At 52.5% G+C, this 15,315-nt stretch overlaps 1 protein-coding gene across 2 annotated transcripts in view; it reads left to right on the top strand.

The window, feature by feature from the left end:
- unc-5 overlaps positions 1–15,315 on the top strand; it is a 568,549-nt gene that overhangs the window by 38,827 nt on the left and 514,407 nt on the right. For both annotated transcript variants that reach the window (XM_071695362.1, XM_071695363.1), the window contains exon 2: positions 5,982–6,171. In XM_071695362.1, coding sequence (XP_071551463.1) covers positions 6,003–6,171 — 169 coding nt within the window. In that variant the 5' untranslated portion in view covers positions 5,982–6,002. The remainder of the gene's footprint in view (positions 1–5,981; positions 6,172–15,315) is intronic.

Below are 15,315 nucleotides of genomic sequence, written 5' to 3'. Positions count from 1 at the left end.
CACACCACCACACCCCCCCACTCACCCTTTGACGATAACAATCGTGAGTACGACGACGCAGCCCTTGAACACCCTGGTACGACTCATGCGCACGACGGTACTACCCTTATTATAAACACGATGGGACGACAATCCCGGAGCACGATACGGCGATCCTTGGGTATGATATCCAGGCCCTTTGAGATGATAACCCTTAAGGGTCCGTTCACATTCCATGCCATCATGCCCGGGGCTCATGACGTGGTGTTCAAGGGCCGCACCGTCGTTCTCAAAAAGGTTAAATGCCTTGTTGTAACATAACCCGAGTCATATGCCGTCGCGAATTAGAATACTCGGCGGTAATAGTGCTCGAGATATAGACAACAAGCAGGGGGATGCAATTGTCTGCGGTAACCTTATCTCTCCTCTGCCTCGGGAGCCATGCTGGACTCCTCTACAAGGACCATACGATATTTCACAGCCCTCCAGCTGAGGAAGAGGCTTTGCAGTAGCAAAGGATTGCTTGTCCAATAACCTTTTCATGCTTCACTCAAAGCACGAGTCCCTCCAGCGGTAACAGCGTAAAGGGGAATAAAAAGATCGTTGGCGCCAGGCTGCCTCCTTGTGGTGGCACTCCCCTTGTTGTACCCCAGCTTCACGGGTTCTCCACAGCAGACGGAGGAGCGTAGCTCATCATTTGCTAGATTGTGTGGAGTGTCTTGGCCTTGGGCTCTTGTGTGTGTTTATAGACTCCTGTATAAGTGTGCTTGTACACACACACACACACACACACACACACACACACCTTTTCGTGCCTCAATGTCGACGTGTTTATTTCTGTCTATTCTATCTCTTCACTTGTCATTGCTCTCTTTATTTGTTTGTTGATGCTTTAAGGTCATGTCCTAAAGATTAAAGGTGAAATTCCTGTCGGTCCGCATGGATCCGTTTCCACCCGTGCAGATAAATTACAATACATTTCCACTAGTCCACAAATTCCTCCCAATTCCCACTGGCCAATATATTTTCCCAGTGGTACTCGCCGTTTCATGTAAATTCCCATCTGTCCCCACAGTTCTATATCACTAACCATGCATTCCTACCATTTCACTTAGATTCCGGCCCGTTCCCCCTCAATCCCCGTGAATTCCCATCATCCAGGATGAATTCCTACCCATTTTGCTGGATTCCCATAAAACTGTAAAAATTACCCATGATGCAAGCCGCAGCCTCAGGCCTCCATTTTTCTAGCTAATCCTCCCCGCCTTTCCTGTGATTTCTTGAGGATTTCTCAGGTGATTAATTACGGGGCCCCCTGGGGTCGCGGCCCCATCAGCTGGTTCGACAGTGGGACCACCTGGGGTGCTGGCAGGTAGAGGTGGTAGTGCTGTACTTGATGTGGTTCGGCAGTTGTTTTCTTCCTCTTCACCCTCCAAGGTATCTGGCAGGGGAGTGTATACCTTGACTGTGCTCCTCCAGTCACGAGCAGCAGCGAAGCAACGTCGAGGGGTCCGGAAGGAGACCGTAATACTATTTTTGAGAGTATTTCTGGTCTCGTTACATCTAGCAGTGTTTTCCTCCCGGTGAGAGTAGGGTCAGGAGAGAATATTATTCCGCCACGGTGCCGTGTCTTTAGACCTTACCTCCGTGTCTTCTTCCTACAACAGCGACGGGAGATGGACGGCCATTGAACCTCGCAGAAGAATGGACTGGACAGCTGTTCAATGTCTTCGTTTTCTATCCTTTTGTTTACTAACGTCGTAAGGTTTATTGCCGGATGGCACCACGGGTTTTATTTCTGTCGTTGTGGTAGTGATCTTCAAGTTGGGAAGTTCTATAGAACAAATTTCGTGATATGAAATGAAATAGCTGGCCGCTGGGATATGATTGCTATTCAGTTTCATACATGGAGACCCTCACCGTCAGGGCTCAACGCATTGAGAACGATGGAGGTATTCTTAAGCACGGCGGATGCGACCCTTGATAATATAATGGTGTGACCTCTGACCTGAACCTTAACAGTCAGATCAAAGGCTGGGCCATCGTGTACCGTAGTACCGTCATGCACATGAATCGTGTCGCTGCGATCGAGAGGATATGACCTGCCGGCCATCTTTGCATGCTTATGAAAATGACCAGGTGGCCAGCGTGTGCGTTGCCTTCACCAGGACTTGTGCAGGTTATGACAAGCTGGCCGCCGCTCTGGGTCCTGCTGACGGTGGCCCTGTTTACCCTGACCCTACGCCACTTCATCTTTCACCTGAATAGGTTATGTATATATATATATATATATATATATATATATATATATATATATATATATATATATATATATATATATATATATATATGCCTGTGGGGTATGTCTATGCACCTTTAAACCTTGAATAAACATAAAGTTCACGAGAACGTTGTTTAGAGTTCAAGATCATAAGGCGCGGATGTAATTAGATAAGGAGTTTGTAAATTCCTGAGTTACATGCAAGAGAGTAGAGCAGTGGAGGACTGGCTGCCTGTTTATCATACAGTAAGCTTGGAGTTTACGCGAGTGATCATAATGCTGAAGTTGTTAAGGGATGGGGGAAAAGGCAGTCAAAAGGTGTAGGAAATACGTTCATTGTCGTCTGCTCCTCAGCCCAGATGGAAGTGTAAGGAAGCAAATGTGTTTCAGAGTATAACCGGGCCAGGTGGAGGTGTAAGCTCAGCGGTGGGTGTGCGGGCTGCCGTGTGGGTGTAGGGAGGATGACCTCCTGAATATTAATGAACCGAAGGCCCTTAACGCTGTGAGTCTGAAGGCAAATTGGGGTGCGGGTTTTTGTGGAGCCAGACGATGGCTTCTGTAGGTTTTCCGACCATCATTGCGTCTCAGGTTGATATGATAACGCGTTCGTCGGGTCGTTCCTCGAGGAGAGGGAGGTTAGGTAACCTCCTGGGGGCTAGGCAGTCTTGATGGACGCGCCGTAAAGCGGAGACTCGTAAAAGCGATCATTTCCCTGCCTGCCGACCCGTGACTAACAGTCGAACGGACATTCATATGTGGGAAGAGTGTGTGACGTGAGATTTTTGGGACAGATTGCAACCACCGCTGCCGCCGCCTCCCTCCTCCTCCTCCTCCTCCGCACCCCCTTCCACCCTCCTCACCCTCCACCTCTAGCAGTAGGCAGACATAGTAGTACCCAGTCCCTCCACCCTGCCAGACCAGCTTTCGAAAGCGGCAAGTTAAGGAACAGGAGCAGCAACATGAACATCATTGTCTGCAGGTGTGATGCAGCCAAGCCAGCTCTTGAAACGACCATCATTATTGTCGTCGGGGTCTGGGGAGAGAAACTCGCCGCTACCTTACTTGTCGAGTTGTAGCGCTCTCTCTCTCTCTCTCTCTCTCTCTCTCTCTCTCTCTCTCTCTCTCTCTCTCTCTCTCTCTCTCTCTCTCTCTCTCTCTGTATATATATATATATATATATATATATATATATATATATATATATATATATATATATATATATATATATATATATATATATATATAAATAATGGCAGTTGGAGTGCTGTGTGCTGTAGGGGATGAAGAGGTAAGGGCAGGTCAGCGGCACCAGCGGTGTGGTGGCAGCCTCCGTACGGACCTGCTGGTCACGTCTGATTGGCATTGCGATTAGGGACTGTGGTAAATATTGAGCGGCCTGTAATGATGATTATAAGTCAAACAAGGGGGGATGGTGATGGAGGAGGAGGAGGGGGAACCCAGGTACCTCTCGCATGATGATCGGCGGCCTGTGGTAATTAGGCGCCGTATGGTAATGATTAGATGTCGTATTATGATAATTAGGCGCATTACAGTGATAAAGGGGATAAAATGGCGATTTTGGGGCGATCACCGGTGACATATGGGGAGAGGCAGGCCGAGTGGGTAGTGTAGTACTGGTAGTGGCTTGGAGGTACTGGGGTCCAACCAGCCAGCCAGCCAGCCAGCTCGGTGCGGCCACTGGCTTTGTGAATACCGTAAGAGGGTTAAGTGGGAAAGGAAGCCATGGTAACGATCCAGGTGGCGGCGCCCCTAGACCCCGAGGTGACCTTAAGTGATTTTAATGTCTCTCTGTCCCTATTGTTGTCTCATAGTTATGCTCTCATCTCCTGACACGACTCTCGATGCTCGTGCACACACACACACACACACACACACACACACACACACACACACACACACACCTTTTATGATTGTTGCTAATTTGACTCCCCTGTTCTGTAATATCTCAACTGTGTATGTACAGGCGAGTGGCTGCTTCAGTACAATAACCCGCTCTTTATCATTATTATTTATATGTATACATACAGTGAGCGCTACTCCGTACCCCTGCCTCATGGCATGGTATCATCATCTTAGGTGCACATATGTATGTAGGCCGCGGTAATCTGCCAGTCTGTCTGTGTGTGTCTGTGTCTCTAACCCACGCTCACATAGGGTGCCCGGGTGAGGCAACCTTATTCATAGCTTGCATGTTGAGCAGTTGAAGCTTCTCCTGCCCTGGTATTACTGTACTGGTGGTGATGGTGGTGGTGGAGGGGATGTGGGTGGTTGGTGGTGAAGGAGGAAGAGAAGGGAGATGGAGGGAGGGAGTGAGGTGACTATTGGCAGCAGTGGTGGTGAGGGTGGGTGTGTTTAGAGGAGAGAGTGGTGGTGAATGTAGTGAAGGGACTGTAGCCCGAGGAGAGGCCGCCTCCAGAGGACATGCTATCGGTGGAGGGAGGTGGGAATGGCGAGGGACGAAAACACTGTTGAAACTGGTGATGAAAGTTGTTTGTGGGAAAGGGGGAGATAGAAAAACAGGAAGGAAAAGAAAGACTACATTGACAGTGGAGAGGGTGAACACCGGACGGCAGAAGCATCGGAATAAAAGAGAAGGGGAAATACTGCAGAAAGAATGAGAGACTAGAAATGAGGGTTATGGGAGATCAGCAGGAGGAGGAGGAGGAGGAGGAAGATTGTAGGAGCGGTGTGGTGTGAGAGTGAGGGCGACCCGTAGTGCACCTCACTGCGGGCCGGGTAGCTGGAGCAGACGGCTAGTGAGCACTCGAGAAAGCTAATTCATTTATGATCGGCTCCGATAACTAGCGCCCGACCGGTCGACCGACCGACCGGCTTGCTATGCTAGCTAGCTGGGCTGAGGGATGGTGATGGCTGCTGGCCCTGAGTCACCCTGCCACATATTTCTCCCTCTCTGATTGGCTCCGATACATGGCATTGGAGTGGTTCTGATCGGCAGCGATGCGTGTTCTGGTAGTTTTTGATTGTGTGTTGTCCATGCTGGATGCGATGTTTTTGTTTCCCTTGTGATCATCTCTGACAAATTGGTAATTGGAAGTGAAGGGAAATGGGTTGTGCAGAGCTGGGTCGGTGAGGCCGCTCTCTTCCCTAAGGCTCCTGATTGATTTTGCCATTAACCTCTTGAACACGGTGATACGAACGACCGTTGAACGTAAAAGAATACTGCTCTTGAGCACGGCGGTACGATCCTTGGGCACGACGGTGCGACCCTCGGATACGAGAGAACGACCCTTGAGCAAGATGCTACGGCCCATGAGTGCGGCGGTGCGACCCTGGAATACGACGGTGGAGTGACCATTGGGTATGACGTCCTTGCTTCCAAACGGACTTTCATAAAGGGTGTAGCGTTCACCTGTCGTCGGCACGACGAAAGTCAACACCATCACATCCATCGTGGTCAAGGGTCGTGCTGTCATGCATAAGGATCGTCCGTTCGTGCCCAAGGAAGGGATTAACTGTGACATGTATTATGTTCTCCGGGTCACTAATTACCAGATCCTTCATAATTGACAGTAATCAGTGTGTTGTAATTTGATGATCTCCCTCAATTTTTTTTTGACAGATGACTATAGGTGCGTGAAATTAGGGAGCAATTATTTTTTTAACAGCCAGCTCTGTGATTGCATCAGTTAATAGGAATTTTGTCATAGATCTAATGATAGTTTTTTTCTGTTGGTTACAGATGTGAGGGGAGGCGGGCAGGATGGTGAGATGGGCCCGGGGGGAGCGCTGCCCCCTCCCTGGCGCCCCCTGCCCCACGCAACGGCAACTGTTGGATCTACTGTCGCCCTTGCCGCTGCTGCTGCTGCTGTTGCTGCTGGGGGCGGTGCCCCTGCCTGCCGCTGCCGATCCTGGCCCAGGCCCCGTGCCAGGTGAGTACAGTATTGCCATATTATGTCCTCCCTACCCTACCCCATTTCTCTCCCTCCCGGGGGTGGAGATACTTTTCTCCTCTCATGGTGTTAGTGTTGCTCCTGCTGATAATGTTACTCTCATAATGTTATGACTACTACTGACTGACAGTGTTGTTGTTGTTACTGATAGCGTTGTGCTTTTGTTAATGGCGTTTCTGGCCTCCTCCTCCTCCTCCTCCTCCTCCTCCTCCTTCTTCTTCTTCCCCGTCACTCATCATACAGCTTCCACTTGGGTCACATCGCTGCTGTGAACACCCAGACGGACAGCTGCAAGAAGCCATCACGACACTTAACGTTGTTATGAAGGGGGGGAGGTGTGCCTCAGACCCCGCTCTTCGTCGTCCTCGTCTCAGTGGCTCCCACGGTATACCTTGTTGTCTCGTGCGTCGTTCCTGCCCAGTCGGCCGTGCCGTCTGCTTGTTCTGATAGTTTGATGGGGGAGGTTCTTCAAAGCCGGCATACCCCTCAGTCCGCCTGTTGACCCCCAGCAGTCTCATAGGTCAGCTGACCCCTCGTCTCTAGCTCCTTTTTGTTTTCTCTGCCCCCAACCCCCTGCACACACACACACACACACACACACACACACACACACATTGGTACGTAAACTCACCCTCCAGACCTCGCGTACAGGTGGCTCGTCACAGCACCTGCATTTTGATAACCTGCTGGTCACCGCCATGGGTCTCTTGACTCGATGTTGGCGCTTTTCAGATTCCTCAATAGTACCGGTTTCCTCTTTGTTCGTGGTCGGTTCTGCATCTTGTTAATGCTCGCCTGTAACTCTTGCTGGTAAGTTGTGGTCTCTTCTGGCCTCCATTTTAGCTCTTCTGGATCTCGTGGCCTCTTAATTCTCCTGGGCTTGTATCTTGCCTACTTTTAGCAGCGGCAGCATTGGACACGGCGGCAATTACGGGTCTGGGGGTCGGCGGAGCCTCCGGGTCCTGAACCCTCACAGACCAGACAGCCCCTCACAGACCAGACAGCCCCTCACAGACCAGACAGCCCCTCACAGACCAGACAGCCCCTCACAGACCAGACAGCCCCTCACAGACCAGACAGCCCCTCACAGACCAGACAGCCCCTCACAGACCAGACAGCCCCTCACAGACCAGACAGCCCCTCACAGACCAGACAGCCCCTCACAGACCAGACAGCCCCTCACAGACCAGACAGCCCCTCACAGACCAGACAGCCCCTCACAGACCAGACAGCCCCTCACAGACCAGACAGCCCCTCACAGACCAGACAGCCCCTCACAGACCAGACAGCCCCTCACAGACCAGACAGCCCCTCACAGACCAGACAGCCCCTCACAGACCAGACAGCCCCTCACAGACCAGACAGCCCCTCACAGACCAGACAGCCCCTCACAGACCAGACAGCCCCTCACAGACCAGACAGCCCCTCACAGACCAGACAGCCCCTCACAGACCAGACAGCCCCTCACAGACCAGACAGCCCCTCACAGACCAGACAGCCCCTCACAGACCAGACAGCCCCTCACAGACCAGACAGCCCCTCACAGACCAGACAGCCCCTCACAGACCAGACAGCCCCTCACAGACCAGACAGCCCCTCACAGACCAGACAGCCCCTCACAGACCAGACAGCCCCTCACAGACCAGACAGCCCCTCACAGACCAGACAGCCCCTCACAGACCAGACAGCCCCTCACAGACCAGACAGCCCCTCACAGACCAGACAGCCCCTCACAGACCAGACAGCCCCTCACAGACCAGACAGCCCCTCACAGACCAGACAGCCCCTCACAGACCAGACAGCCCCTCACAGACCAGACAGCCCCTCACAGACCAGACAGCCCCTCACAGACCAGACAGCCCCTCACAGACCAGACAGCCCCTCACAGACCAGACAGCCCCTCACAGACCAGACAGCCCCTCACAGACCAGACAGCCCCTCACAGACCAGACAGCCCCTCACAGACCAGACAGCCCCTCACAGACCAGACAGCCCCTCACAGACCAGACAGCCCCTCACAGACCAGACAGCCCCTCACAGACCAGACAGCCCCTCACAGACCAGACAGCCCCTCACAGACCAGACAGCCCCTCACAGACCAGACAGCCCCTCACAGACCAGACAGCCCCTCACAGACCAGACAGCCCCTCACAGACCAGACAGCCCCTCACAGACCAGACAGCCCCTCACAGACCAGACAGCCCCTCACAGACCAGACAGCCCCTCACAGACCAGACAGCCCCTCACAGACCAGACAGCCCCTCACAGACCAGACAGCCCCTCACAGACCAGACAGCCCCTCACAGACCAGACAGCCCCTCACAGACCAGACAGCCCCTCACAGACCAGACAGCCCCTCACAGACCAGACAGCCCCTCACAGACCAGACAGCCCCTCACAGACCAGACAGCCCCTCACAGACCAGACAGCCCCTCACAGACCAGACAGCCCCTCACAGACCAGACAGCCCCTCACAGACCAGACAGCCCCTCACAGACCAGACAGCCCCTCACAGACCAGACAGCCCCTCACAGACCAGACAGCCCCTCACAGACCAGACAGCCCCTCACAGACCAGACAGCCCCTCACAGACCAGACAGCCCCTCACAGACCAGACAGCCCCTCACAGACCAGACAGCCCCTCACAGACCAGACAGCCCCTCACAGACCAGACAGCCCCTCACAGACCAGACAGCCCCTCACAGACCAGACAGCCCCTCACAGACCAGACAGCCCCTCACAGACCAGACAGCCCCTCACAGACCAGACAGCCCCTCACAGACCAGACAGCCCCTCACAGACCAGACAGCCCCTCACAGACCAGACAGCCCCTCACAGACCAGACAGCCCCTCACAGACCAGACAGCCCCTCACAGACCAGACAGCCCCTCACAGACCAGACAGCCCCTCACAGACCAGACAGCCCCTCACAGACCAGACAGCCCCTCACAGACCAGACAGCCCCTCACAGACCAGACAGCCCCTCACAGACCAGACAGCCCCTCACAGACCAGACAGCCCCTCACAGACCAGACAGCCCCTCACAGACCAGACAGCCCCTCACAGACCAGACAGCCCCTCACAGACCAGACAGCCCCTCACAGACCAGACAGCCCCTCACAGACCAGACAGCCCCTCACAGACCAGACAGCCCCTCACAGACCAGACAGCCCCTCACAGACCAGACAGCCCCTCACAGACCAGACAGCCCCTCACAGACCAGACAGCCCCTCACAGACCAGACAGCCCCTCACAGACCAGACAGCCCCTCACAGACCAGACAGCCCCTCACAGACCAGACAGCCCCTCACAGACCAGACAGCCCCTCACAGACCAGACAGCCCCTCACAGACCAGACAGCCCCTCACAGACCAGACAGCCCCTCACAGACCAGACAGCCCCTCACAGACCAGACAGCCCCTCACAGACCAGACAGCCCCTCACAGACCAGACAGCCCCTCACAGACCAGACAGCCCCTCACAGACCAGACAGCCCCTCACAGACCAGACAGCCCCTCACAGACCAGACAGCCCCTCACAGACCAGACAGCCCCTCACAGACCAGACAGCCCCTCACAGACCAGACAGCCCCTCACAGACCAGACAGCCCCTCACAGACCAGACAGCCCCTCACAGACCAGACAGCCCCTCACAGACCAGACAGCCCCTCACAGACCAGACAGCCCCTCACAGACCAGACAGCCCCTCACAGACCAGACAGCCCCTCACAGACCAGACAGCCCCTCACAGACCAGACAGCCCCTCACAGACCAGACAGCCCCTCACAGACCAGACAGCCCCTCACAGACCAGACAGCCCCTCACAGACCAGACAGCCCCTCACAGACCAGACAGCCCCTCACAGACCAGACAGCCCCTCACAGACCAGACAGCCCCTCACAGAGATGCATTTATTCCCACCTGATGAACCAGGTTGTAGGAGCACGCCCGCCAAGCTCTACTTGAAGGGTATTTTTTCGAGGAAGGATTTCTCTCTCTCTTCTCTCTCTCTCTCTCTCCTCTCTCTCTCTCTCTCTCTGCTCTCTCTCTCTCTCTCTCTCTCCTCTTCTCTCTCTCTCTCTCTTAATTTTATCTGTTAGCAGTAGTGTCGTGTCCTTTTTTTTTTCCTTTTACGGGCTGCCTGGTTTATTTAAAGTGCTGGTGGCTGAAAAGTTCGGGGGGTTCTCCTTCTCGGAGGTCACCAGATAAGAGTGCCCTCCAGGGATTGCCTCTGGTGATCACCAGTAAGTCATGTTTCACTTTGGGGTTCACCTGAAGAACTCGTCGCAGTGGCGCACGTCTGGGGGCTCAGCCATGAGCTTCACCCGTGGGGTCAGCTGTGAGACCGAGCGATATCTTGCTGGCATTTAAGATTGTTGTGGTTATTCGTGAATTCTCTGCTATGTCTGGGTGAGGGTTAGGGGTCACATGGTCTCCCTTTAATGTCATGTGTCTGCTCATTCTTCGTGTGTGATGTGTGGCAGTCTTCCTTGGTACACACACACACACACACACACACACACACACACACACGCGCGCGCGCGCGCGCGCGCACGCACCGTTGCGTGTGGAGTCCACTGAATGGCTGAACACTCCGAGGCTGGAGGAGGATGCCAAAGTAGATATCAGGTAACCACTGGATTACTTCATCGAGAAACAGGATCTTTAAGGAGCAGGTATTAAGGTACTCTCAAGTTATCATTTACTTTTTTCTTCTTCAGCATAATGGTTCGACCCTTCAGTACGGCTGGCGATACAGCTCCTGGGTATCATGACGTGTTGAACACGGCGCCACAGCTCATGGGTATGACATGGTATCTGCCCCAACAGTTGAGGGTCGGAGATCTTAGGCCTTGCAAGGTCTCCCATAGTCTCGCTCATGGTGTTAGAATTACGTAATGAGTGGCCACATGTATCGGCTCTTTAACTCGCAGGCTTAGCAATTGTTTGGAGGTTTCTTTTATTTCTGTTGTATGTCACCAAGTTCAGTAGGAACTTGGCGCGTCTTCATGGTTCGGCACGCGGATACCTTAGTTCTCAGTGATGTTTTGATTGGTTGGCATATGTGAATGCCCTCGTTGGCAGAGGTTCCGGAATTCCTAAGGTATCAAGGCTTTTTTTTTTTTTCAAGTTTTTTTCATATCTTCGTTTTAGTGAGCAGTCGTCCACTGATTCTCCAGAGTATGGGGGCTGAGAGGCATGGGTGTATAAAAGCGGATCAAAGGGAGGGGGGGTGGTGTTAAGAAAGAGACATCAGTGGGTGCTGACCATTGCTTCCCGGCTGAGGGAGAGAGGGGGTAAGAGAGCTTCGTCTCCGTAGCTTCGGACGACCACTTCCTTATTGCTGGTTAGGGGAAGAATTGTAGGTTGTGATCGCTTTACCCTCGGGTGTTGGAGGACAGGATGGCTGTGCGGTATTGATCGGAGTGTTGTGAGTGATGCAGGAAACACTGGTGAAGGTGAGGGTGTGTAAGTCTTTCTGTCTAGTGAAGAGGACGTTGAGAGTGGCCTTCCTGGGTCAGTTCGTCCTGACTGTGGAGGCTGTAATCAGTTTGTCCGCAGTGTAGGGGCTGTAATCAGTTTGTCCGCAGTGTGAGGGCTGTAATCAGTTTGTCCGCAGTGTAGGGGCTGTAATCAGTTTGTCCGCAGTGTAGGGGCTGTAATCAGTTTGTCCGCAGTGTAGGGGCTGTAATCAGTGCGTCCATAGTGCGGAGACTGTGATTAATTCGTCCGGACTATAGAGGGCGTAGATCACCTCGTCATGAACTCGGAGGGTGGGGGGAGGGAAAGAGAGGCTGGTGGAAGTTTTAATCAGCGTGCCTTGGTTACCAAACAGGTGGGTCGGCTGTTGACTCGGGCAGATTACCCCTGCCTGGCTAACCTATGGTGGGGGTTGGGAGGAAGGGGCAGGTTTAGGGGGAGGGGGAAGGGAAGAACGTGTAGGGAAGGGCAGGAGGAGGAGGAGGAGGAGGAAGGGAGGTTATTGGAAGGGAGGGCGAGGGCATATGAGAAGGTTAGACTACGTGTACCTGCCAGGGGTCTGGTGACGTTGGGTGGGGGCGACCCAGGGAAAAGTCCTTTACCCAGATTCATTACTGGAGGTGCATCTGAGCTTACAGACCAGCCCAGCCAGCCAGAACCCTCACAGACTCGCCAGACAGCCCCTCACAGACCAGACAGCCCCTCACAGAGATGCATTTATTCCCACCTGATGAACCAGGTTGTAGGAGCACGCCCGCCAAGCTCTACTTGAAGGGTATTTTTTCGAGGAATCTCTCTCTCTCTCTCTCTCTCTCTCTCTCTCTCTCTCTCTCTCTCTCTCTCTCTCTCTCTCTCCCTCTCTCTCTCTCTCTCTCTCTCTCTCTCTCTCTCTCTTAATTTTATCTGTTAGCAGTAGTGTCGTGTCCTTTTTTTTTTCCTTTTACGGGCTGCCTGGTTTATTTAAAGTGCTGGTGGCTGAAAGGAGGAAAGGTTAGAAGAAGAGAGTAAAAGGAAGCAAATGTAAGAGTGAAGGGGGTTATTGAATGGAAGGGTGTGGTATGGGAGGTAGTAATGGGAGGGGTGTAGGGTGGAGGAGGAGGTGAAAATCGAGGGGAGAGGAGGGTTCCTGAACAAAGGGGGGAATTGGGATGAGGGGAGGGGACAGCGACTAATGTGCATGGAGGGGAGGGAAACGCAAGGATGGGGTGACCAGGTGTTTAGGAATTATACAATAGTGTGGGGTGATGCCTGTGGTGGTTTTCTAATTTAACGCTGGTAAAAAAAAAAGAATGGGCCACGGTTATGGTGTTTCCCCGCAGGGCTGCAGTGAATTGTCTTCAGTGATTCGTGCGGTAAAGTAGGCAGGAAGGACACCAAATTAATCCAGGTTCTTCGACCGTTCTCCGTGCTGGAACAGTGGTCCCTGCGACTATTCTCCGTGCTGGAACAGTGGTTCCAGCGATCTTTCTCCGTGCTGGAACAGTGGTTCCAGCGATCTTTCTCCATGCTGGATTAGAGGTTCCAGCGACCTTTCTCCGTGGTGGAACAGTGGTTTCTGCGACCGTTCTCCGTGCAGGAACAGTGGTTCCAGCGACCATTCTCGGTGCTGGAACAGTGGTTCCAGCGACCTTTCTCCGTGCTGGAACAGTGGTTCCAGCGACCTTTCTCCGTGCTGGAACAGTGGCTCCAGCGACCATTCTCCGTGTTGGAAGAAAGATTGTTTCATCCAGACTCCCATGATTGTACTGACAACTGAAAGAATAATGAGTTAATCCCGCCTCATGTGGTAAAGTAACTGATTAACCCACTCACGTGCTCTTACTTCATTTAATCTATTGTAGTCGTCCCTCTTTTTTGCTGGAAGGAGCAAAAACCCCCTTGAGGGTCCTCTAAAAAGACGATGGAGATTCTTTTTTGTGTAAGAAAACGCTCGGTAAAAGGTTTTAAGGGAGTTTGTTATCTCGTCACCTGAAGCCAAACAAACGACAGCCATTTCTTTCTCGAACCAGTTTCCCCGATGTCCCGTCGACCACACAGGTGACGACACCTCCCTAGAGCCCAGCGCCGCGACCCTCAAGCACGACCTTACGCTTATGGTGGTGACATGACCGTCGTGTTACGTGGGTGACGAACGATGTCAGCTTTGCGGCGGGACGAAGTATAACTTCATCTGCAGCATCGACAGCCGTCGGTACCCCCAGTGTGTCGTGCCGTATCTCCCGGAGGCACGTCTGACCCCAAGAACTGACACCGTAGTACATTCTTGTTACTGTACTTTCTGTACTTACCTCCACCTACCCCACGGCATACCACCCCTCACCCTTGCTTGCTACCCGTGAAATGCTTCTTGTGTGTGTGTGTGTCAGTCTGGAGACTCTCGATCAGTAAGGATCTTAAAACCATAAACTACAGGATTGTATTTAGAAGTAGAGCCAATCAAGCGCATCCTGTGACCTCATATATAGAGAAGCCGTCTCTAAGAATGTCTGCTGGGGTTCGTAATATATTACTCTTGTGTTCAGCCGTCCGTGAGGTAACCACTCACTCCTCCGCCTCCCTCCCTCTTAATGTGGAGGAGAAAATACGTTTTATTCCTCGTGTTTATCATGTTGGTGGATTAGTGACCCTGTGTAAAAAAAACACAAACACCTTAGGCAGGAGTAGGGGGTGGTGGTGGTGGTGGTGGGCGGGCAGAGGGAGGAGACACGGCCGGGCTGGGGCCGTAAACTGCACTGGATGGTAGAGTTGCGCACTTTATGGCCGTATTGATGATTGGGGAATTAGTACACACCCTTCTGGGGTACCGACTCTCCAGACACACACACAGACACACACACACACACACACACACACACCGTCTTGTTATTTTTTTTCATCTCTGTTTACGGAATTTTCACCGTTGTCAGTGCTTTCTCTCTCTCTCTCTCTCTCTCTCTCTCTCTCTCTCTCTCTCTCTCTCTCTCTCTCTCTCTCTCTCTCTCTCTCTCTCTCTCTCTCTCTCTGCTGCCGCTCTTGGCGGGGAAAGTCTCCAGGTCTGGACGGCACTTTATGGAATGGACTAGATTGCTCCCCTTTGTTGCTTGCCTCCATATTTTGGTTAATTATGTCCTGCTAAAATATCCCTGCTGAATGCTATCGCTTTGAGCAGTGAATGCATGGCTGTGTTATTACAATATATTATTCCTCTAAAGATGCTTTTGTATCCTGAATAAAGACTGTATTCATGGTGTGTGTGTGTGTGTGTGTGTGTGTGTGTGTGTGTGTGTGTGTGTGTGTGTGTAAAGACTTTGCACTATATTGAGAAGATAGATGGGTCTACTTTGTGAGTGTCGGGCCTGTTTTGTGTGCTCTTTTGGAGCTTATGTTTATGCGATGGCTCTACTGAGAGAGAGAGAGAGAGAGAGAGAGAGAGAGAGAGAGAGAGAGAGAGAGAGAGAGAGAGAGAGAGAGAGAGAGCATGTGACTTCATACTGGCTATAACAGATTTTGTCACGATCGACTTCCTAGTTTGACCATCACGAGATGTTTATCATAGGATGTACAGCAGAGGTTGACGGCGTGCATCATGCGAGTAAAAGTCTTAAGTGACCATATGTTGTGTTGTGTGGATGGTTGTAGTTGGTCTCCCTGGCTTGGCGATGTG

The sequence above is a fragment of the Panulirus ornatus genome, chromosome 58 (genome assembly GCF_036320965.1).
Source record: "Panulirus ornatus isolate Po-2019 chromosome 58, ASM3632096v1, whole genome shotgun sequence".
NCBI lineage: Eukaryota > Metazoa > Arthropoda > Malacostraca > Decapoda > Palinuridae > Panulirus > Panulirus ornatus.
Note: the sequence above shows the minus strand (reverse complement) of the source record. Positions and strands in the feature narration are given on the sequence as shown.